Below are 20,698 nucleotides of genomic sequence, written 5' to 3' on the forward strand. Positions count from 1 at the left end.
TTGAACTTGAATGTCAAGTTTAATTAACTTTTTGTTTTCTTCAATCAGAAAAAGGAAATAAATAAGTATCAATAATTGCTTCAATAGAACAAATAATATAGAATATAAAATTGAAACTACATTTGACATTGATAGATGATAATAATGTTGATAACAAATACAAATAAGATACCATTTTAGGAGTATCTTAGTAGTAGTTGAATGATAAATTTTAATTAAATTTATGAGGTTATGATTCGAATTTCTCAATGTCTCTACTCTTTAATATGCACGACATAACTTTGTTAAATGTGTCAAATCGAGTATTAATTTAAAAATAATTTATTAATCAATGAACATGTTCCTCACCAAGGCACCATTGACACTTTTTTTTTCTTCTCTTTTTTCTTTTTTAGGGAATTGACAATTTTCTTATTAAAATACAGATTTACAACAGAAAATTAACGATAAATAAATATAATACATAAGTGGATCATCTAACTTACCTGCTCAATTAATTAAGAAAGATTATCCGCCTACTATCAATGTCCACGTGGAATATACATATAATTTACGAAATATTTTAGTCCTATTAATTTTCCATCAATAAGCAATTTCCTTATTTAGGAATCTCGAATTAATTAATTTTCAAAATCTACGGTCAACATCATCTCTGCGATTCCCCAATATAATTTTTGCAGAATCTAAATTGGTTGTTCAACCTATTCCTATTTACTTTGGATTTTATCACTATATCTTATTTAAAAACAAGATTTGTCAACATAATCTTCATACTAGTGGTGCATAATCATCTAGATAAAATATTAAATAAATGTAAAGTAACTATTGTAATTATTTCATCTTTTTTACTTATGGCCGCTTTTATTTAATTTTCAGTTTCATTTTCGTCTTATCTAAAAGCAATGAATAAATTTCATAAAATTTCCAAGTGTGGTAAAATCAGCATATGTATTTTCATATGGTAGAGCATTAATTATATATTTTTTTTCTCTCATATAGTATGTAAATTTAATTTTGATGAAGATTTATATGTACTAAGATTGCCATCAAAATATGCAAATGTTATTGTCACCATCTAGCTAGGTAGAGATTCAAATAAAGAACCCTTATTTAAAATAAAAAGGAGAACCAATTTTAACTAATAGACTGTGATGATCTATGGTGGATGCAACATTTTGATTGATAAATATATTACTTAGGTTTAAATCTTGTAGAGAGCGTTTTTTTTTTTTTATGCAATAAAATTCACTACGAATGCAGTAACTTTGTACGTCCAATACATTATTATTACGATAAATGCAGTTCTTATAATAATCAATCATGTCTTTGTTATATGTAATCTATTTTGCAAGAAAAACATTCTCAAAAAAATATACTCCTATTTCATAATGATTAAATTATAGTATTACATTGTATTTAAATGAAATAAGGAAGGTGACCAACCAAACCAATGAAAAAGCTATGACCTAAATCGTCATAACAAACCAAACCCTCAAAATTTTGGGTTTTGAGAGCGATGGTCTAAATTTAAATTTCTAGTTTTATTTTATCAACAATAACTGTCGCAAGTGCGCCAACCAAATCAACTCGAACACGTTTGATTTAATTTTAAATGAATCATCATCATCACCATTAAAATTTTATTTAAGCAGTCAAAGTTTTGTGGCTGAATTTGGACGGAGAAATAAGAATTGGATTTGAAATAATCTGTTCAATATTTGTACATCGTGAGAGAGACGCATATTGGGAGTATGAAAAGACCAAGTCTTTCAAATTTAACTAATTCAACTCGTGACCCACAAAAATAGGACTTACTTATCAATAAGATATTAATTTCAAAACTTTTTGTGACTAGTTTAGTTTAGTCTCAAGCTCAAATAATAATAAAATATCTCAATCCGTTACTAAATTTGATAACTAACAAGTAATTATACACATATGGGTTGTTTTTTATACTCCATCGGTCCCCGCATGACACTTTTATTATTTTTGGTGTTCATAAAAAATATGACACTCCAATTTTTGAACATAAACCAACATCTTTTCCTTGTGTTTTTATCCTTACAAATATCCCTTATTTACTAAAAAATCACCATCAATTCAATCGTAATTATTCATTTCAATAAATAGTGAGACTCTTTCTCCACTATATAAAAATCACCACCAATTTTATTAAAATTTGTTCTCATAAAAAATGCTATAGTTTTGATGAACGAAAAGAGTACATTAAAAGATTCATTGAAGAGTACTATTTTTTTTAACCATAGATTCATTGATATTCATGATATAAATAAATAAAAAATAAAATACAATAAATTATCGAAATTTTTATCAAATTATAGTTTTACATACGTTTGGTGTGATAATTACTAACGTATTAATTTAATATGATTTTGCTACCAATTAGTATTAAGGGCAAACTTACTACTGACATAGATAGCCGAATAAAAGACATCGTTTAATAAGAAACAACATTATTTGTGCCAACCGATTATCATATGAGAACGACTAGGCCACGTCAATTGTTCTGGTAATTATGTCAGCAGTAACTTTAATCGAAAAAATGGGTAACAAAATCAAATTAAATTACTAAGTTAGTAACTAATACGCTAAATATTAGAGTTTGTATACAAAATCATAATTTCATTAAATTTCAATAATTTTAAGTAATTAACCCAAATTTTAATAAAGATATCGTCTTACTAACTGGATAAGCAGTATAACATAAACTTCTAGGATGTGTTTTCTTTGAGGTATAAAGAAGGAATAAGTTCTATTGTCCACATTATACTTCGTTTGCTTAGATGTAGTAAAAAATTCGAACCTATGATATATATATTTTTCATGCAGCAGACTTTATTCATTTGAAAAAGTAATTTTATATCTAAGGGATGGTGGTATAATTTTATAGCACCTTATGATAAGTTTTTTTGAAGCTGCACCTTATGATAAGTTGATAAATATATTATCATTCAAATAAAATAATATATTATTCTCTTTATTTATAAGAATAAAAAATTAAACACATCCTTATAAATTATAATATATTGTATTAATATATTATTCTCTTTATTTATAAGAATAAAAAATTAAACACATCCTTATAAATTATAATATATTGTATTAGTGTTGGGAACTTGTACAACAATTTACTTTCATGGAAGGTAAAACTAATTTCAAACAAAAGCATAATTCTGTCACAACACATCATATTGCCAGATATAATACATAATTATGTAGTATTAAGGGTCCACGTGTCCATCACTCAACATTCAACAGAATAATACCCTTTACTTTAATTTGATGCAAAGAATTTGAATAATGCATTCATAGTAGATTTTCGCTCTCACGTAGTTAAGGTTAAGGATAGTTCTTTTTTTTTTTTTTTTTTTTGATCGGTCAAAGTCATGTTAGATGTTAGTAGTTAGTTCCCCATCCACTCCAAGAACCACCTTATCTCTCCATTCACCAAACTCCACCTTATATCTCCAATCACCAATTCGTTCTCAAGAGGGATCGAACCCGGGTCACTTCACTTAAGTGAGGACCCGGTGGCCAGTGGGCTAAGCCCCCTGGTTAGGTTAAGGATAGTTCTTCGTTCTTATAATAATTAAATATTATTTTAAAAAAAATACACTTACACTTTAACGGTGAAAGAAATAAAAATTAATATTATAAATGTTACATTATGGAAATTGTTATTATTATGAATTGGATTAAACTTGTAACTTTTCACTTTTCAGGGCAAGTCAACAAAATTAAGTTTGCATGTCACACCAACATTAAAATCATAAAGAATAATTGTTTCAAAAAAAAAAATCATAAAGAATAATTAGTATATTACCACCTCATCTTTTTGTATTTATATATTTGATATGCTATAATAAGTATTAACCATAATAATTCAAATTAAGGTGTAACGTATTGCTGCAATATACGTTATGTAGAACGAAAATAATTCCTTGAAGATATGATTGTCGTATAAATCATTACCAAGTAAAAAAGGTTAATTATCTTGCTTGTTCCTTATCACAATTTAGTTGTTTCCTAAGCCAATTTTTTTTTTTTTTTCAGTAAATGCAGTTCACAAGCTAGCTATAGTTTATCATTTAAGTAAATCAATTATTTTGTATATGTAACATGAAATAAAATGAATCGTCGACTCTAAAGCTGAAATTAATTGCAGAGTAAATCCTAGAAAATGCATGGAAATAAAAATCGAATAAAGTAGCTTCTTCCAGTACCACATATTCAAATAAAAATTAAGTTCGAGTATGTAGTTCAATTAATAAAGTAACCTCCTAAATTAAATACTGATTAAACTATTTCACTTTATTAATTAGTGCGTGTTCGGTAGGTTAGTAGTGGGCTCATTGCTTAATAACAGAGGCAAAATTTGGGCGTTCGGTATCAAATTTTTTTAAGAGCCAAGCCCGCAAAAAAGCGAGGGCCCGCTGGTATTCAACTGTTCATTCCCTATAGTGGATCTGGCACTGACCATGAGTTAAATTTCACGTCCTTCTACAGTACCCATCAGTATTTTTTCCGTTTCCAATTTTACCCCTGTTTTTTTCAATTTCAGATGAAGGATTATGCTATCTACAATATTTCGATGTTTTCATTCTATCATCTTCTTCGAACCAGTTTCATCTGCTAACGAAGAGGCTTTGAAGGTAATTTCAGAGCATCGATTTTTATGTATTCTCCAGATTTTATTGTTGGCGAAGAACAGATCTTGCGCTTAGAAATTCTGACGGTTTATGTGAATTCATGCCGATTTTCGATCTAGGGTTCTTATTTGTGTAATATTTTTATGATATTGGGGAATTGTAATTACATAGGTAATATGTGGCAGCAATTTTCCATTGATTTGTTGTTTTGTCTTACCCAATTATTCATTGATTGATTTTTAATTTTCGGCCATGTCCTGTCGAAAAATTCATGTTTGGATTCGATGCGCCCCGACAGCTGCGATTTTTAAGGTATTCTCAAACTTCTCCTTATTAGCTTAATGATGCCTTTGTTCAATCACTAATAACAGTTGTTTTTATGTCAAGGAAAATGACTTGGCGAAAGCATATTTACGTGGAGGTGACCCGTGTTATACCCAGCTGTGCAATCTCTTCGGCGCAAACAACGTAAAACATGAGCTATCTCATACTGTTGTTCTCATCAGCGACTCGCCACAAGTCAAGAAATTGGAGCTCATTGAAGTGGGTGATTCGTCTAGTGACGAGGAAGTGAACTCGCCAATCGTTGGGCCCAACAAGAACGTTGTCCGCAAGCTTACCTTCGTGAGCGGGCAGGTAAAGCCTACTGACGTTGGGGATAACAACATCTTGGAGGGAAGCTCGTGTGCCTCATGTTCGCCCTTTAAGTAATCCTGAAGCATATTACTAATGTTTTGTGTACATAGATGGGCTTTGTGTAGCTCACCAACTTATTTGCCATGTTTTAGCTTTTATCTCATGACTATCTCTATGTGGCATGTCTAATTTTGCATCATTTTGTGGTTTGCAAAAGTCCCTGTTTAGCTTAAGAAATGGATATCTTTTGTGGAATGTAGATTATATGTGTTATTGCTTGTGGTTTATATGATGCACTTATGCATCAACCTCTTCATTATATAAGCTATTTCCGATTACATTGAAAGTGTGGAGGTATTTGAAATAACAGCATCAAGTAAACAAGTTTAACTCCCAATCAGATTCACATATAATCAAAACAAGTAAAATAGTTTAAGAACAACCCATAATTTATATAGATAATATCAGATAAGTTTTGAACACTACTAGCAAACAACGCCGAAACACATATCAACATTTCAACGGCATAGATGTCCTAGATGCAAGCTGCTACATATATACACAATAGATCAGTAATAAAAACACGCATTAGATAGAGGTTTCTTCATCAAAAGAAATAAACACAAGCTTCAAAAGAGGTTGCTTCGTTGCTTTCATCCTTGAGTGCCTTTGGTTTGCAGTAGATACGCCACGTATTGGATTTTAGCTTCATCCGGCAGCCCGATGAATATCTCCAATCGCTGCACCTTGTCGGCCAATATCTCGCAGATGTCGAACTTTTGAGTGATATCGAGGCCGGGGATCTTACCAAGCTGCTCAAACACATGTTGTCTCGCCTGCCCGAGATCAAACTCGTAACCGACACGAGTGGCAAGATCGGCGAGTCTTTCTCCAGTGTTACGGCCTATTTCTCCAAGCATGGCATATACCCCGGTCATCTCATCACGTGTCTTGCGTTTTTTGTTTGAAACTCGATCAGCTGATCGTCTTTTGTCTCCTTGGCAAACGTTATCCGCTCCATCCTCAGTAGCTGTCTCCTCCTCTGTTGGGATGTGGTTTGCACCATCAATGCCTCTATTTGCAAGGTTATCGGCTGAATACATATGATGCAATGCCTCCATCAGATCCTCGGCATTAGCTCCAGTTGCCCGGTCCTTCCCGAATACCTCTTTCCAAAGATCAAACATGGGCTAACTCTTGAAACGCATATTGAGAGCATTTTTATCGCGTTGCAAACACAGAAGATTACAGTGAGAAGGGACAATTAAATTTACCAAACACATGAAAAAGGTTACATACCTTGACAATATTCTCCCACTGTTCGTTATTTGCAGTCAATCATAAAGGTTCCCTTGACGTTGAAGCCGATGCCGCTGTCAGTTAGAATCAGTGAGAGCGAGTTATAGTTTTTTTTCCAGGCACTTATTTTGGAGTTGATATGGGGCATCCCCTTCAAGTCAGTGTCCGGGAATTCCTTTCGCATAGCTTCCTCGAGCTTACTGAGATATCCGGCCCTGAATCCATTATCTGCCTTCCAGCCTTGCACCACCAGCTCCTTTAGGGAAGCCAACAATACTTCTTCCTCCCTCGGTGTCCAACTACGACGTGTTTTATCCGTCGTCAGCCCCTTTCCCCTCCCAGCATCGCTACTTCCTACAACATCAGATACCATAAAAAATGAATCACAACATTCACCAAGATTTCCATTCCCATCGAACAAAGAAAAAAATCGCATGCAAATGTCTATACTAGAAAAACATGAGAAATAGTATCAGCAACACATATCCAGAAATCAGCTAAACACATCCAATTGAAGAAGGAATTATCGCTTAATAGCTCACTTCTAACAGAACGATTCCAACAAAAAAAATAGAAATTAAGCAACCATATGTTTATATTTCGACTTCTCGAATCATTCTCCAGTTTCGATCTTCATCCAAAACAAGTAAACTAGTGAAGAAATAGCCACAAATACACATTACCTTGTTGTTGCTCAATCATCGCTGACTCCATAGGTTCTCTGATTTTTGGCGTGAACTTGATGCCTCCTCTGAAGTTCTTCCCCGCCAATATTCCCAAATTGTGTTATGTGCTGTGATTTTATACCCCTTCTCGTGCCGTTTACATGACCACTAGGATATTTTGGTAATTCATGTATTTAATGAGGGGCAAGGATGTATTTTCACGGGTATTAGGTGGTTCTAAATGTTGGCTATCGAACAAGCATCGGCCTATTCCCTAATTATGTCTAATTTACCGATCAACTTCGGTTGTTAATTAACATTGATTAACCCCTTGCAAAGCTGGCTCACTCTTGATTACCCACCGCTAACTACCGAACACGCACTTACACTGATAGAGATCTTTAGATGCTGAAATTTAATTTAACATCTCGAAATGACGCTCCATTAACTCCGCTTCATAATTAACTGAGTTCAACTCTTCAAAAATAACGGAAAGTGAGAGCAATCGTTTCGTTGCCGTTAGATTCTACATCAAATAGCAATTTCTCTATAAAATAAATAAATAGATATTAAATAAATTAATTAAATATACTAAATTTTGTTTTTAATCAAGTACTACTTTTTTTCATAAAAATATATAATATCTTTTATTTATTTAAAATTTTACTCGAATTAGAATTTCAACCACACTTAATCAGATTCGAAAATTAACTACAAGGCGATTTAAAAATCATAACTCATTTTGAATTTGCATGTCAAAATTGATCTAATCGAAATTCTAATTCTGGCCAAATTAAAAATAATTAAAATTTTATTTATTTTTTTCCCTAAAAAATAGTTTATGTCAAAATCAAAAGTTAGACATGCTTGATATTTTATAGATAATTAATACTTCATCAGTCTCATTAAAAATGGTTTGTATTCTATTTTGAGACGCTTCATTATAAGTAGTCTGTTTTCATAAATGAAAAAATTTAACTATTAAAAAAGTATGAATCCTACCACTTTTAACAAATTTACACATTCTCTTTAATTTCTCTACCGAAAAGTTTCAAGCCCTTATAATGGGATGAAGGAGTATTTTTTTTTAACAACGTAACGCAACTTAGTTGGTAAGACGTTTCTCTTTCAATTATCATATTGGAAACTTTAAAGTCACAACGAGCAAAAAATTAGAATTAAGATTATTTATCCTCTTATTAAAAAAATGAAAAATTTAAAAAAGTTTTTATTAAAATGTTGAGAGAAAAAAAATGAAAAATGAAGATTTTGATTCTATCTTCATTCTTACAAACGTCGCTAGTACAGTAATTATTAATGGTAGGGACATGCTTGAAAGGCTCAAAGACACTATTCTATTCTCGGACTGTTTTTTCTTTTTTCCCAATTTTTTTTTTCCTCATTTTTTGAACTTCGAAAAAGCTCCCCTCTCTCTCTCTGCGCGCGTGTATATATTATGTAGAGGCATGATTGCATACAACAATTGTGTATTTGAACAAGAGAAAACTTGAATCACATTTTGAACACTCAATCTGTTGCTTTAGCTAGAAAAGAAAAGGAGAGATTTCTTAGCTTTCAGATTATCCGATACCCTTCTTGTAAGTCTCTCTTTTCTTTTCTATGTATATTCTCTTAAAGTCCCTTCACTTTGTATCTCAATTTTATTCCAAATTAAACGCCGACTTCCGCTAAAGATCACTTTTTTAGCATCTGGGTATCGCTCAATTTGCCTCTGTTTTCGTCCCTTTGCCGAATGTGTGATGTTTCTCCTTTTTCTGTTTTGTAGAATGTTTGCTGAAACTCTCACAATTTTTGGGGTAGTTTGTGTTTTGTAAGAAACTCTTGTTGAGATAAAACACCACTTGTTTTATGCTTGATTTCAATTTTTCTTGGGACTTTGTTGAATACGTTTCTGTTTGCTTGATGTTATGAATCTTGGAATGTTTGTTTGGGTGTTGTTGTGAATTGGGTTTTTGTTATATTTGGTGTTTTTTTTGGGATTCTTTGAAGAATTTGGTTCAAAGGGTTCCCATTTCATTTTCCTTTTGAGGAAAAGCAAATTACCTTTCTTTTTTTTTTCTTTTTTCTTTTTTTTTTTAATTTTTACATGTTTTTCTTGTGAGGCCTATTTCTTTTCGTCTCCAGCCTTGATAGGGTTTGGCAATATTTTTGAAGATATTTGTTGTTATTCAACTATACTTAAATGAACACTTAATTATATTGCAATACTGGTTGACACATATCACACTTTGAATTCAACCCTATTAGATTTAGCCCCAATATTTAGTTCTGTTGTATAATGTTGAAGTTCTTGTGATAGGCTGTTGTATAATGTCGAAGTTCTTGTGATAGGTGAGGGCTCGTCGTGCAAAAACCTCCCTTGTTCGACAAAAAATGGGGGATCACTTTGTTTTGCTGGTTGATCGTTTGCTTACTGAATCGACTCTGGAGGCTGCAATTGAGAGTAGATTGAAGCAGGCAGTTCCCATCACTGTGGATGAAGCAGCAATCGACTATTCATACCAGAAAGACTCCGATGGTAGTTTGTCTCCGAGGAAGGTGGTCGAGTGCAGGATATGCCAGGATGAAGGTTTTGATTCGAGCATGGAGGCTCCATGCTCTTGCTCTGGAAGCTTGAAGGTTTGTTGCTGTTAATTCATCAATTTAGTTACTATACCGTCTAATTCATCATTCATTTTACTTCTGTATCAGATTCTTGTTCATTTATTGTTTATGGTTAGAAATTTCCAATTTGACTGTTTGAGAATGTTTGATCATGATTCATGCATGGCATGCAAGATTAGTTTTTTTTTCTTTTCTTTCATTGTTGGTGGGATAGTTGCTCTGTTTTCATTAGGCCTTAATCTTTGATGGAGCTGATGAGCCAAAGAGGTGTAGTGGTTTCTTTCGATGTTGTTCCAAAATTGAGAAGTAGAAGCACAATTTCCATATCATCTTCGACTTAGAGAACATTAAGGTTCATAGGGACCAGCTATGTATAAAGGAATTGAAGGCTCGCTTGAACCTTGTTTCGCCTTGCATTTTCAACAAGAAAAGTCATTTGACACTCGAATATTATCAATACTTTTACATATGTAACTACAATGTGTATTCTCCTATCGCCTTTTTTTCAGTATGCTCACCGTAGATGTGTGCAAAAGTGGTGCAATGAGAAGGGTGACACCATGTGCGAGATATGCCATCAGGTGAGTTCATATTGTCTTGCTTCTTGTTGAGTTCGCCTCTTCTGTTACTTTCTTGCCCCTAAGTGTCGCACTATTCATACTCGTTGAGTTTGTATCACAGCAATTCAAGCCAGGATATACTGCACCGCCCCCAATTTTCCGTTTTGGCGGACTTCCTATGAACTTGAGGTAGTTCTCATTCTTATACGTTCGTGTAGCTTGAAACATACAAGGATCTTACGCAACCGTGTATAGTTTCTTGCCACTAATAATGATTCATTCTCATCAGGGGGAATTGGCAAATTGCCAGAAGAGATTTGAACAATCCACGCATTATTGCAATGGTCGCCGCTGATCATAGCTTCCTCGACCCAGAGTACGACGAGTACGCTGTTTCCACATCACGAAGCATAGTCTGCTGCCGCACAGTAGCCATAATTGTAACTCTCTCTCTCTCCCTCTCTCTCATGGTACAATGAAGCAAATGTTGAGAAATCGAAAACAAAATGATCAAAATCTGCTACTACTTGAATGCTACATTTTGTGTTCTTTTATTCATTGTTTTCGTTCGATTTCGTGCAGTTCATGGTGCTCCTAATTATGCGGCATACTCTCCCCGTAGTCGTGAGTCGAGCGGGGAACTATTCTCTCCCGCTGATCATGGTAAGTTCTTAACATATATGAGAATCAGAAATTGCAAAGCTGCATTCAAGATTTCCTTATTCTCTCTCAAACCTATGTATGAAACAGCTTTTAGTGCTGCGAGTTGCTGGGATTATTCTGCCAATCTGCATAATACTTAAAGCGGTCACCTCCATCATACGTCGTCGACAGCAACAGGCGACGACGCCTCCTGCGTCTGACGAAGAATCGAGCCCGTTACCTCTGAATGGGCCAGATCTGAATGCAGTGAGCTAAAGTGCTGCTCAAGAAAGAGCAGTGAAACTTGCAATTTGTCACATTTCAGTTTTTATAATCTAGTGTAAATTTTTATCCCCCAAAAAAAAATCTAGTGTAAATTGATCCCAGAAAAAAAAAAAAAAAAAGAAAAGGGAAAGAAGTAGACAAGATTTTGAGGTGGGATTTAGATACACCTCTGGAAGAAGCATATGTACAGAATATTGAAAAATGAAAATGTAGAGAGAGAATGAAATTGTGATGTGTAGATATTGTCATGGCAGTTGAGCAACTAGTTTCCTATTTTCTTGCACATGTTGACTTGTCCTAAGCCAAGGAATCCAACTTGGGATGAGATCTCAAGGAAAGAATGAAACAGTTTGAAATGTTAAGAAAGTAGTTGTTGACTATGGAAAAGCTTATGAGAAGTAGTTGATGACTTTGGGAAAAGCCTTCATATTTTATCACTAATAATAATAAGTATATAAACTTAGAGAGAGGATTCCCTTCTAAAAAAAAAACCCCTCAAAAAAAAAAACTTAGAGAGGCTTAAAATTTAAATTATTCTGTATTAACTATATTTCAATTTGTACATGTATAGTTTTGTATGATTTACGATTATTACTGAAATATACTCCCTTCGTCCGCGATAAAATTCTTCAAAAAAAGATGAGAGAACAGAGATAATTTTTTAAAATTTTAATCTTTAAATAAATATAACTTTTATATTTTAAATCAAATATTTACATAAAATATACTCCCTCCGTCCGCGATATCATTTCCACATTTGCCATTTCGGTCCGTCCGCAATATCATTTCTACTTTCATTTATAGAAGTATGGTCCATAAACTTCCACTCACAACAATAATGGGACCCAAACTCCACTCTCTACAATATCATCTACTACTATCCACCAATTTTCTTAAAACTCGTGCGGTCCACAATGTGGAGATATCGCATATCGCGGACGGAGGGAATATCAAATTAAAATTTTTTATCTTTACATTGATATACATATTAATAATTTTATAATTAGGCGAATTTTATAATTTTAAAAGGAAATAAAATGAAAAATAAGATGAAAGAAAGAAAAGAAAAATATAATTTACAAATAATTTTTTTATTTTATTAGAATTATAAAATTATCAATCAATTTCAAATTTGATTTCAAATTGAAATATTGGCCTTTTAATATAGGAGTATACACTATCCACTTCATCAAAGATTGGGTTTAAGAATTTTGTAGCCCAATTAAATTTCAAACTAGGGGCCTATATATTTGACCCAATGGGCCGAATATCACCACATTGTTGTGTTGGAATTATCCCAATCCTTAGCTAATAAAAAAAAATATTCAATTCTATATTAAAATTATTTTTAGAAAAAATCGACTTAAGTTTGTGACTGAAACCAAAATGCATAAGGCAATAAATAAATCCAAAAAAAGTCCTTAATTAATCCATTCATAAAAATAAATTAGCTATGAAGATTTAAGAATCCCTAAAACCCATTCCTCAAATCACTGTAACTGAAAGAATCGACCCCCAATTCGCCCCCCTTCTTCCTCGTCTTCACCGTCACGCCATTAACGCCGGCGACGATCACCGAGCTCGCCAACCCGATGAACATCCCGTGCTCCACAATCCCCGGCAGCCTCAATATCCTGTCGCTCGCCTCGTTCAAATCCCCAATCTCCCTCTCAAAATACAGATCGATTATGAAGTTGCCGTTGTCGCTAACGTACGCCTCCCCGCCGCCGCCGGTCCTCAGCTTCGCGACGCAGCCGGCGTCGGCGAACAGCGCCTTGAGCCTGCTCAGCGAGTGGCTCCAGCAGAACGGAATCACCTCCACCGGCATTGCCAGCCCGCTGCCGCCGATGTGGCTCACCAATTTCGACTCGTCAACGATCACGATGAATTTCCTACTCGCGGATTCCACCATCTTCTCTCTCAGCAGCGATCCGCCCCTGCCTTTGACGAGGTTCAAATCCGGATCGACCTCGTCGGCGCCGTCGATTGACAGATCGACGATCGGGTGCGCGTCGAGATCCGAGAGCGGGATGCCAAGCGACGCCGCCTGCTCGTAGGTTTTGGTGGAGGTGGCGATCCCGACGACGTCGCTTAGCTTCCCCTGCTTCAGGAGCTCGGCGATGCGGTCGACGGCGTGCTTCGCGGTGGAGCCGGTGCCGAGGCCGACGACCATGCCGGAACGCACGTGCTCGACGGCTTTGTAGGCGGCGATCTTCTTCAATTCGTCCTGCGTGAGGGGCGAGGCGGCGGGGGTCGCCATTATCGGCGGCGGCGTGGCCGCGGTTAGGGTTTCGGATACTAGGAAATGTGGATAGGCTGCTGCCATGGCTGCTCGTATTTATTGTAGACCATTCAGCCGAAAAAGAAAATTGAGGTAACGAATAATGTCAAAATTCTTTTGCAGAATTGGTAAAGGATAAGAAATTGGATGGTTGCAACGATTTCTTCGAATATTTTTGATGGGGTTTACAATATTGGGAAAAAAGGGTTGAGTTGCAGAATATTTTGGATTGTGTGGTGGGAAATCAGAGAGAGGGATTGATGTGAGAGAAAGTGAATTAGGGTTTAGGGGTATTTATAGAGAAGATTTGTGGGGTGGAGGAGATGAATGAGAAATGATCAATTCTATTTGGGAACTTGGAATTCTTTTTCTTTTTTTTTATTAATTTATTTTTTATTTTTTTTACATGCTATTTAGGAGTCAATAATGGAGAGAAATTGACAACATAGTTAATTAGATGAGAGTGTGGGATACTGCAGCATATTTTTGGGGTGACTATTTCTATACGTTGCTTCTTGGAAATCACTATTTTCTAGTTTGAAAATGTGAAATCATTTATTATTAATTTTTTCCAAGAAGTGTAGGACTCTTTTTAGTTTTTTTTTAGTGTTGGATGGTGTTTGCTTCAGACTTTTGGAGGGCTCATGAGTTTTGAAATTGGACGAGTTTCTAGTTTGAAGATGTGAAATCAAATTATTAATAAAGTTAATGTTTAAATTTTATTTTGAAGAGAATTTTTTTATTAATAATAAAGTTAGTGTTTAAATTTTATTTTGAAGAGAGACAATTTTTGTTTGGGATACATTTTGTTTTAGAATTACAAGGAGTATATATTATATAATCAAATAAATCATTCGCAAATGTGGAAAACTATTTTGTTTGGGATACATCGGACGCAGACGAAATTGAATCCAAAATTTCTCACACAAGAGTCTTTTTGATGCTTTATTTGAGATTTGAGATTGAACCCAAAATTTATCACATAAGAATCTTTTGATGCTTCATCCTTGACACTTGAGCTATGCATAAGCGACTGTGTGGGATACAAATTAATGTCATTGATAATCATATATAATATGTGTGAAAGAAGTTGAAGAATTTTAATAGTTAAAAAACTTTTGATATAAAAAGTTAAATCGTGCGATATAAAATTTAGGATAATTAATTTATTATAAAAAGTTAAATCGTGTGATATAAAAAGTTAAGCTCATAGATCCATGGGTTTTTCTATTCTCAAACAAACACAAGTGATTGAGAATTATTTTTAAAAAGAGATTAAAAATTGTATGGAATTGAGAGATGGAGAAAGGACTCGATACGATGTGTCAAAGTCAACTCCTATTGAGTAGCTTTTATCATCATAATTTTTTAAAAAATAATGTAGCCATCGTGGACTTTGGTTTGGGTCATTTGGTAGAGTGGATGAGTTCGCGATGGTAAATCTGAAAATTTGTATTTCATCAATATTATTTAAGCTGTTATATAAGCTATATATATATATATATATATATATATATTAATAATATTATAAAGAATTTTAAATAACTCATTAAATAACCAAATTAATACAAATTATATATGCAAATAAATAGAATTGCAATTCACACTTAAATGAAAAACTTGAACTCAAGATCTATTCATTAAAGAGAATCTTTTTTTAGTTACAGAGACAATTTTTTTTTTTTTTTTAAGATTTCACCACAGAATCGAACTTGAAACCTTTGATCTAAGACCATTTTACCAACGCACGCATATTGAAAAAAATACTTTAGTGTCTCATCTTGATTTATCTTATCTATGTGTTTTGCGTGCTATTAAGTTTGCTTATAATGCACCCATAAATATTAGTAGTGAGTTTCTTATTGTCACAAAAATGAATGAACAAATAAATTATAAATCGGACAAATATGCTTAACTTTGTGTTTGCATTAGTATAATGGTTTAATGCGTTAAACAAAATAATCACAGAATGACTGGTTCCCAATTAATCTTTACCAAAATATCGAAAGCAACATTTTTTTTGAGGTAATATTCAAAGCAACATAACATGCACGAATCATGCTTTTGAGTACTTTAATTTAAGGGGAAACTATATACACCGGAAAGTATGGAACTTTAGAAAAATATTTAATTTCTATCTGCAAAAGATCAAACACTATGATATTTACATGCTCAATTGCTTCAATACGCATGCTAATAAAAAAAATATGGCTTTTATGATAGGTCCATAGACTCCATAGTCCATATATATGAAAGGAATCAAAACATTGGCTTTTTTATTTTATTTTATTTTGTTTTATTTTATTATATTCTATCTATGAGTGTGGCAAACAAATGCGGGAAGTGGGCCATATTCCAATCACCACAAAAAAACATTTTTCTCATTTGTTTCTATATATATATTATTTTGTGTTAATAGGCAAAAATGCCCTTTTCTTATAAACACTTGTAAAAATGCCCACTTTCATAAGTGAAAGTGGGCATTTTTACAAGTGTTTATAAGAAAAGGACATTTTTGCAAATGGTGTATGAATGTAAACACAATATATTCTCCCATATCTCATGCATTAGGATTTTGCTTTAGTGCGTCAGATTTTTCCATCTACTTTTGATATTAATTTATAGAACAGATAACTGATAGTAGTATATTGCAAAGTATTATTATGAATTAATGTAAATAACGAATTAGTGACAAAACATATAGTAGGATAGAATAAAGTATTGTTACTTTGGTGCCTTGGTGGGTAGTATTCAACTTTGTTTGGTTCTTGTTTTACGAGGAGAATTTGTGAAAAAATATTCTATGATCCCATCATGACAACAATTGTTGGTTCTATATTAAATTTAGTTTCACAAACCAAATACTATCAAGCACTTTTACAAGTACAAATATGCACTAAATAGTAAATACATGTTTCGACTCGATCAAACGGTTAAGAATTCAGGTTCGAATACAATAAAACATCTTCAAAATTATAAATGTCATTGAGTATATAACGATCCAAATACTTAACATATATGTATACGTTGAGTTATAGTAAAAATTTGATTTTTCGTAGAAATTACGAACCTTCCATTCAGCCTATATATTAAATGCAGTAAACATATAAAGCAACTACATTTCACAGTCTAATAATTGCCTTGTAATTCCGTTCATTGTGGGATTTGAATCCAAAACTACGAAAGTGCAAATACTTCATCGATTAAGTGCAATTACTTCATATGTTAAATGCAAGTAGTTGGTAGTTTTTAAGATAAAAGACAATTTTATAGAAGGAGGTTCAAAATTTCAAATGACAATCCTTTTTAAGAATGTGAACGTGAGAACTATTTTCAATTATTGAATCGTTAAGATTTACGATAAATACATCATCTTGATAGATCATGAATGCAATATCCGAATTCGAATCTTATGAGGGACGAAACACATCAAATGCAACAACTTTGTACGTTCGTTGTAATATTTTCACTTCTCACGATAACCAACTCCATCGAGTCCTACAGCCATATCCAAAGTCTCACATTTCCACAGAAGAAGTTTCAGTCCCAACGTAGACGTCACACTTAGTTTTAGATAAATTGTGAAGAAAAAACAACAATAACAAGTGTAAGAAGAGACTACAAAGCTAACAAAATGAGTCATATAGAAAGAAACCTCCAAGAATCATTTCCCCTCTCAATGCTCTCTCAGAAGATGGAAAAGAAACAGCCATCAAGAACAAAATTCGAACCAGGAATCAATCTCAACCGTCCAAATTTACATAAAGAGTATTAGTATCTACTAATTTATGGTGAGCCAGAAATTACTTTCTGCAACTATATAACAAAATTAAAGTATACAACAACATACAACGAGAGGGAAAACATAGCCAACAAATGCTGCCAGAAAAGAAGGGCTGATGATTCTCTTACCGCATAGCTCCTCAAGCTGGCGATAGCTCCCAATAAAATCGCGCTTGGCGTTGCATACTGCAGTAGGAGCACGAACTTGTACATTTGGTCGTCTCCGACAAGAAAATGAAGCTTATCCGAGGACACCACTATTCCAATTCCCACAAGAGGAAGAACCAAGAGTCTTGCTAAAATGATGCCAATAGTCGTGCGTCTACCAAGTTTGGAATCATCTGGCCCCTCGGCCAGCATCCCTCCGAGGATGAGCATGACGGATGGGACCATGGCACCGGCCAGGATCTCCAAGCTGTCGGAGATCACAGAAAGTGGAGCGTCGTATCCAAAGATGAAGGATTTTATCTGGGGGATCATGCCGACTATGATGGCTAGCAAAGAAGCCACTGTTGGTGGCTGAAGTATATGCTGGATCGGAGTTTGCTCAGCTACGATTCTCATCTTCCTATCGGCCTCAACAGCTCGAACACCATCATCAATGGTAGCAACGAAAGGAGTCTTGCAATCTTGAGTTTCTTGATCTTCAACACCGGACAGGGATTCACTCAACTCAACCGAGCTTTGCTGCTCCTCTTTCTCACCCCCTTCGACCATCTCAAAATACTCCAACGGGGGCTCCATCATGTGATACACGACGGTGTACACGAGAATCACGGAGACACACTGGGCGAAAGAGACATACGCCACCCCTTTCTTCTTACAGTCGGGTCCAAACAGATTCCCCTCACCATGACAAACAGAGCCAACTATAGCAAGAGGCAGATTTCCGGTATTCCCAAAGGCCGTCATGGTGATCGTGAAACGAGAATATTGAGGAGGGGGGCGGCATATGATCACTACTAACACCCCTAATACCAGACCTACTGCACTGCTCACTAACACATTGACAGGAATGAACCACCATTGCCTAATGTTCTCGACCGTGATGGATTGCCCTAAATGGATGAAAGTGAGGCAGGGCAGGAAGAGAGCGAATACGAGCTTGCTCAGTAGCTTGAATGTAGCTTTTGGGACGATTTGAGTTCTCCGGTGTCCAAGAATTAATCCGATTAATGTAAGGCAGAGTAGCTTCAGCAAAGGCAAAATCGCGCTCAAACCATCGATTTTGCTGTGTATCATCTTCTTATCAAGCACACAAGTTCAACATATACATAAATCCCCACTTATCCTAACCCAAAACCAACTCTATCTGCAAAATTTTAGGGCAAAATTATGTTATCAGAAACATAACATTACAGTAGTTCAAAGCTATTACAACTCAACTGTATTGTAAACTCTGTAACAAAAGCCATAAAATTTGAAAAATCAAATGCTTACTATCAGTCTATCACATGATCACACAATTCAAGCTAATTAACAACATAAGAAAGATAAGCTGCAAGAAAATGAAGAACCACTCATAAACACATAATTTGATCAATCGAAACAGGAAACCCTAACTAAATCTAAGACTGCAGTATAAATTCAGATCATAAAGGCCAAAGTGGCGCTAAATCTGGTTCGAATCAATCAACAAGTAAAACGCAAACAATATGCATTCAAGAATTAAAATTAAACAAACATAAATCTGAAAAAAAAAAAAAAAAAAGTTTCACCTGATTAGTAGGAAGCAAAGAAGGGATTCTGCACATGAATTTGTAGATTGAATCACGAGAAGGTGGCGGATTATGGTTTATATCATGCCACTTCTGCTTACTAGTCAATAACATAATTTAATTTCTTTCCATGTTAAAATTATTTTAATTTCTTCTCTCCATTTATGATTCACTTGATTTACTTTTTTAAACATTTATTTTCTTTCTTCTTTTTTTGTTTTGGAATAAATTATTTGATTTCTTTTAAGGGTGAGGCGAATCCGCATTTGTTATCGTCAAATTTTCGATAACATTATGCATTTATAATCAACTCAATATATTTATAATGCTCAAAACTTATTATACGTGACACAAAATTCGGTGGAATTAGATATATCTAACTCAAATAACGACGGTACTAGTTTATGGGTCAAGGACTAGATATAATAAATCTTCCATAAAATCTTCGCGTGTATTTAAATTTTCACTAGATTTTTTATTTTTAATACTATTTTTTAGTTTATTCCATACTTATTTTATGTATAGAAATAAAATTGGACGAATCGTTTTATATACTTAGTTTTATCAACCATTTACGAATTTTCATATTTCAACTTTTGGGTTTTTAAATAGAACTAGCATTTGCACCTCGTGTGCAATACACAAGAAACGTTTTTATATTTATATAAAATTAATATATCAACTCAATTATCATATTTATAAATATAATAAAAAATAAATTTCAATTAAATATATTTGAACTGAATTATTGAAAAAATAATAAATAAAGAAGAATTCACAATAATAAAAATTGATATTACGAAAAAGTAAAAAAAAATACTTGAAAAATGAAAATAAAAATAAAAAAGAATTAAAAATTAGATTTATTCAAAAAAGATGAGAGAGGAGATAGAAAATTTTAAATTTTTAGTATTTAAATAAATATAATTTATATATTTTAAATCAAATATTTATATAAAATATTTCAAATTAAAGCTTTTATCGTTATCTTCAATTTGATATGCATATTAAATATTTTATAATTAGTTGAATTTCACAATATTAGAAAAAAAATACTTACGTATAAATTTTTAATTTTATTATAATTATAAAATTGCCACTCAATTTTAAAATTGATTTCAATTGAAAGTTGTCTTTTTAATATATTATAGATTTAAATTTTATTCCTTTCATCCCAATTAAGTTGATAAACTTCTTTTCGACACTAGATTTAAGAATATAATGTTTTAAGCGTTTAGTAATAAAGTGAATAAGTGATTAAATGTTAACTTGTTTATTCTATATTAAAAGTAGGGGTGTCTAAACGGGTTGTGGGTATCGGGTATACCCGACCCGGCCCCGATACCCGCCTGAGACGGGATGCGGGTCGGGATCGGGTGTTGGCTTGATGATATCTGCGGGTATCGGGTATACCCGTCGGGTATCGGGTATATCCGAATACCCGCTTCATTAATAATTTATATATAATTTTATATTTTTATTAATTTAATAATGTTAATAATTTGAATTTCAAGAATCAAGTAGCTGCCCTAAT

The 20,698-nt window shown here is 33.6% G+C and overlaps 5 protein-coding genes across 8 annotated transcripts; 2 read left to right on the forward strand and 3 right to left on the reverse strand.

The window, feature by feature from the left end:
• Positions 1–4,339: 4,339 nt before the first annotated feature.
• On the forward strand, positions 4,340–5,584 carry LOC131025137 (uncharacterized). 2 transcript variants are annotated; one of them, XR_009102093.1, is made up of 4 exons: positions 4,340–4,457; positions 4,583–4,673; positions 4,969–4,982; positions 5,058–5,584. XR_009102093.1 is itself a non-coding variant. In XM_057954753.1 (3 exons), exons 2-3 carry the CDS (start codon positions 4,923–4,925, stop codon positions 5,379–5,381), a joined length of 384 nt encoding a protein of 127 aa, XP_057810736.1. In that variant the 5' UTR covers positions 4,340–4,457; positions 4,583–4,922; the 3' UTR covers positions 5,382–5,584. The 2 variants fall into 2 exon arrangements, 1 of the variants encoding a protein (XP_057810736.1); XM_057954753.1 differs by having other exon boundaries at positions 4,583–4,982.
• Positions 5,585–5,737: 153 nt separating this feature from the next.
• Positions 5,738–7,422, reverse strand: LOC131025138 (uncharacterized). The gene is made up of 3 exons (XM_057954754.1): positions 7,289–7,422; positions 6,606–6,959; positions 5,738–6,502 (listed from the first exon to the last, which is right to left on the reverse strand). Exon 3 carries the CDS (start codon positions 6,491–6,493, stop codon positions 5,960–5,962), a length of 534 nt encoding a protein of 177 aa, XP_057810737.1. The 5' UTR covers positions 6,494–6,502; positions 6,606–6,959; positions 7,289–7,422; the 3' UTR covers positions 5,738–5,959.
• A 1,196-nt stretch (positions 7,423–8,618) lies between these two features.
• On the forward strand, positions 8,619–11,620 carry LOC131025139 (uncharacterized). 3 transcript variants are annotated; one of them, XM_057954755.1, is made up of 7 exons: positions 8,619–8,868; positions 9,623–9,910; positions 10,405–10,476; positions 10,577–10,644; positions 10,745–10,895; positions 11,038–11,118; positions 11,206–11,620. In XM_057954755.1, exons 2-7 carry the CDS (start codon positions 9,665–9,667, stop codon positions 11,371–11,373), a joined length of 786 nt encoding a protein of 261 aa, XP_057810738.1. In that variant the 5' UTR covers positions 8,619–8,868; positions 9,623–9,664; the 3' UTR covers positions 11,374–11,620. The 3 variants fall into 3 exon arrangements, with proteins under 3 accessions (XP_057810738.1, XP_057810739.1, XP_057810740.1); XM_057954756.1 differs by having other exon boundaries at positions 8,639–8,984; XM_057954757.1 differs by lacking the exon at positions 8,619–8,868 and adding an exon at positions 8,926–9,025.
• Positions 11,621–12,785: 1,165 nt separating this feature from the next.
• LOC131025140 (probable ribose-5-phosphate isomerase 2) lies at positions 12,786–14,361 on the reverse strand. The gene has a single exon (XM_057954758.1). It carries the CDS (start codon positions 13,706–13,708, stop codon positions 12,854–12,856), a length of 855 nt encoding a protein of 284 aa, XP_057810741.1. The 5' UTR covers positions 13,709–14,361; the 3' UTR covers positions 12,786–12,853.
• A 2,929-nt stretch (positions 14,362–17,290) lies between these two features.
• Positions 17,291–19,443, reverse strand: LOC131025141 (protein PIN-LIKES 2-like). Its single transcript, XM_057954759.1, has 2 exons — positions 19,165–19,443; positions 17,291–18,758 (listed from the first exon to the last, which is right to left on the reverse strand). The coding sequence occupies exon 2, from the start codon at positions 18,686–18,688 to the stop codon at positions 17,480–17,482; it is 1,209 nt and encodes a 402-aa protein (XP_057810742.1). The 5' UTR covers positions 18,689–18,758; positions 19,165–19,443; the 3' UTR covers positions 17,291–17,479.
• Between the last annotated feature and the right edge of the window lie 1,255 nt (positions 19,444–20,698).

The sequence above is a fragment of the Salvia miltiorrhiza genome, chromosome 5, assembly GCF_028751815.1.
Source record: "Salvia miltiorrhiza cultivar Shanhuang (shh) chromosome 5, IMPLAD_Smil_shh, whole genome shotgun sequence".
Classification (NCBI taxonomy): domain Eukaryota; kingdom Viridiplantae; phylum Streptophyta; class Magnoliopsida; order Lamiales; family Lamiaceae; genus Salvia; species Salvia miltiorrhiza.

Coding starts and splice junctions, on each gene's coding strand:
- LOC131025137 (XM_057954753.1), top strand. CDS start 4,923: ATGTCCTGTCGAAAAATTCATGTTTGGATTCGATGCGCCCCGACAGCT. Junction 4,983..5,057: donor CGACAGCTGCGATTTTTAAG/GTATTCTCAAAC, acceptor TTTTATGTCAAG/GAAAATGACTTGGCGAAAGC.
- LOC131025138 (XM_057954754.1), bottom strand. CDS start 6,493: ATGTTTGATCTTTGGAAAGAGGTATTCGGGAAGGACCGGGCAACTGGA.
- LOC131025139 (XM_057954755.1), top strand. CDS start 9,665: ATGGGGGATCACTTTGTTTTGCTGGTTGATCGTTTGCTTACTGAATCG. Junction 10,896..11,037: donor GCCGCACAGTAGCCATAATT/GTAACTCTCTCT, acceptor GATTTCGTGCAG/TTCATGGTGCTCCTAATTAT. Junction 11,119..11,205: donor ATTCTCTCCCGCTGATCATG/GTAAGTTCTTAA, acceptor TGTATGAAACAG/CTTTTAGTGCTGCGAGTTGC.
- LOC131025140 (XM_057954758.1), bottom strand. CDS start 13,708: ATGGCAGCAGCCTATCCACATTTCCTAGTATCCGAAACCCTAACCGCG.
- LOC131025141 (XM_057954759.1), bottom strand. CDS start 18,688: ATGATACACAGCAAAATCGATGGTTTGAGCGCGATTTTGCCTTTGCTG.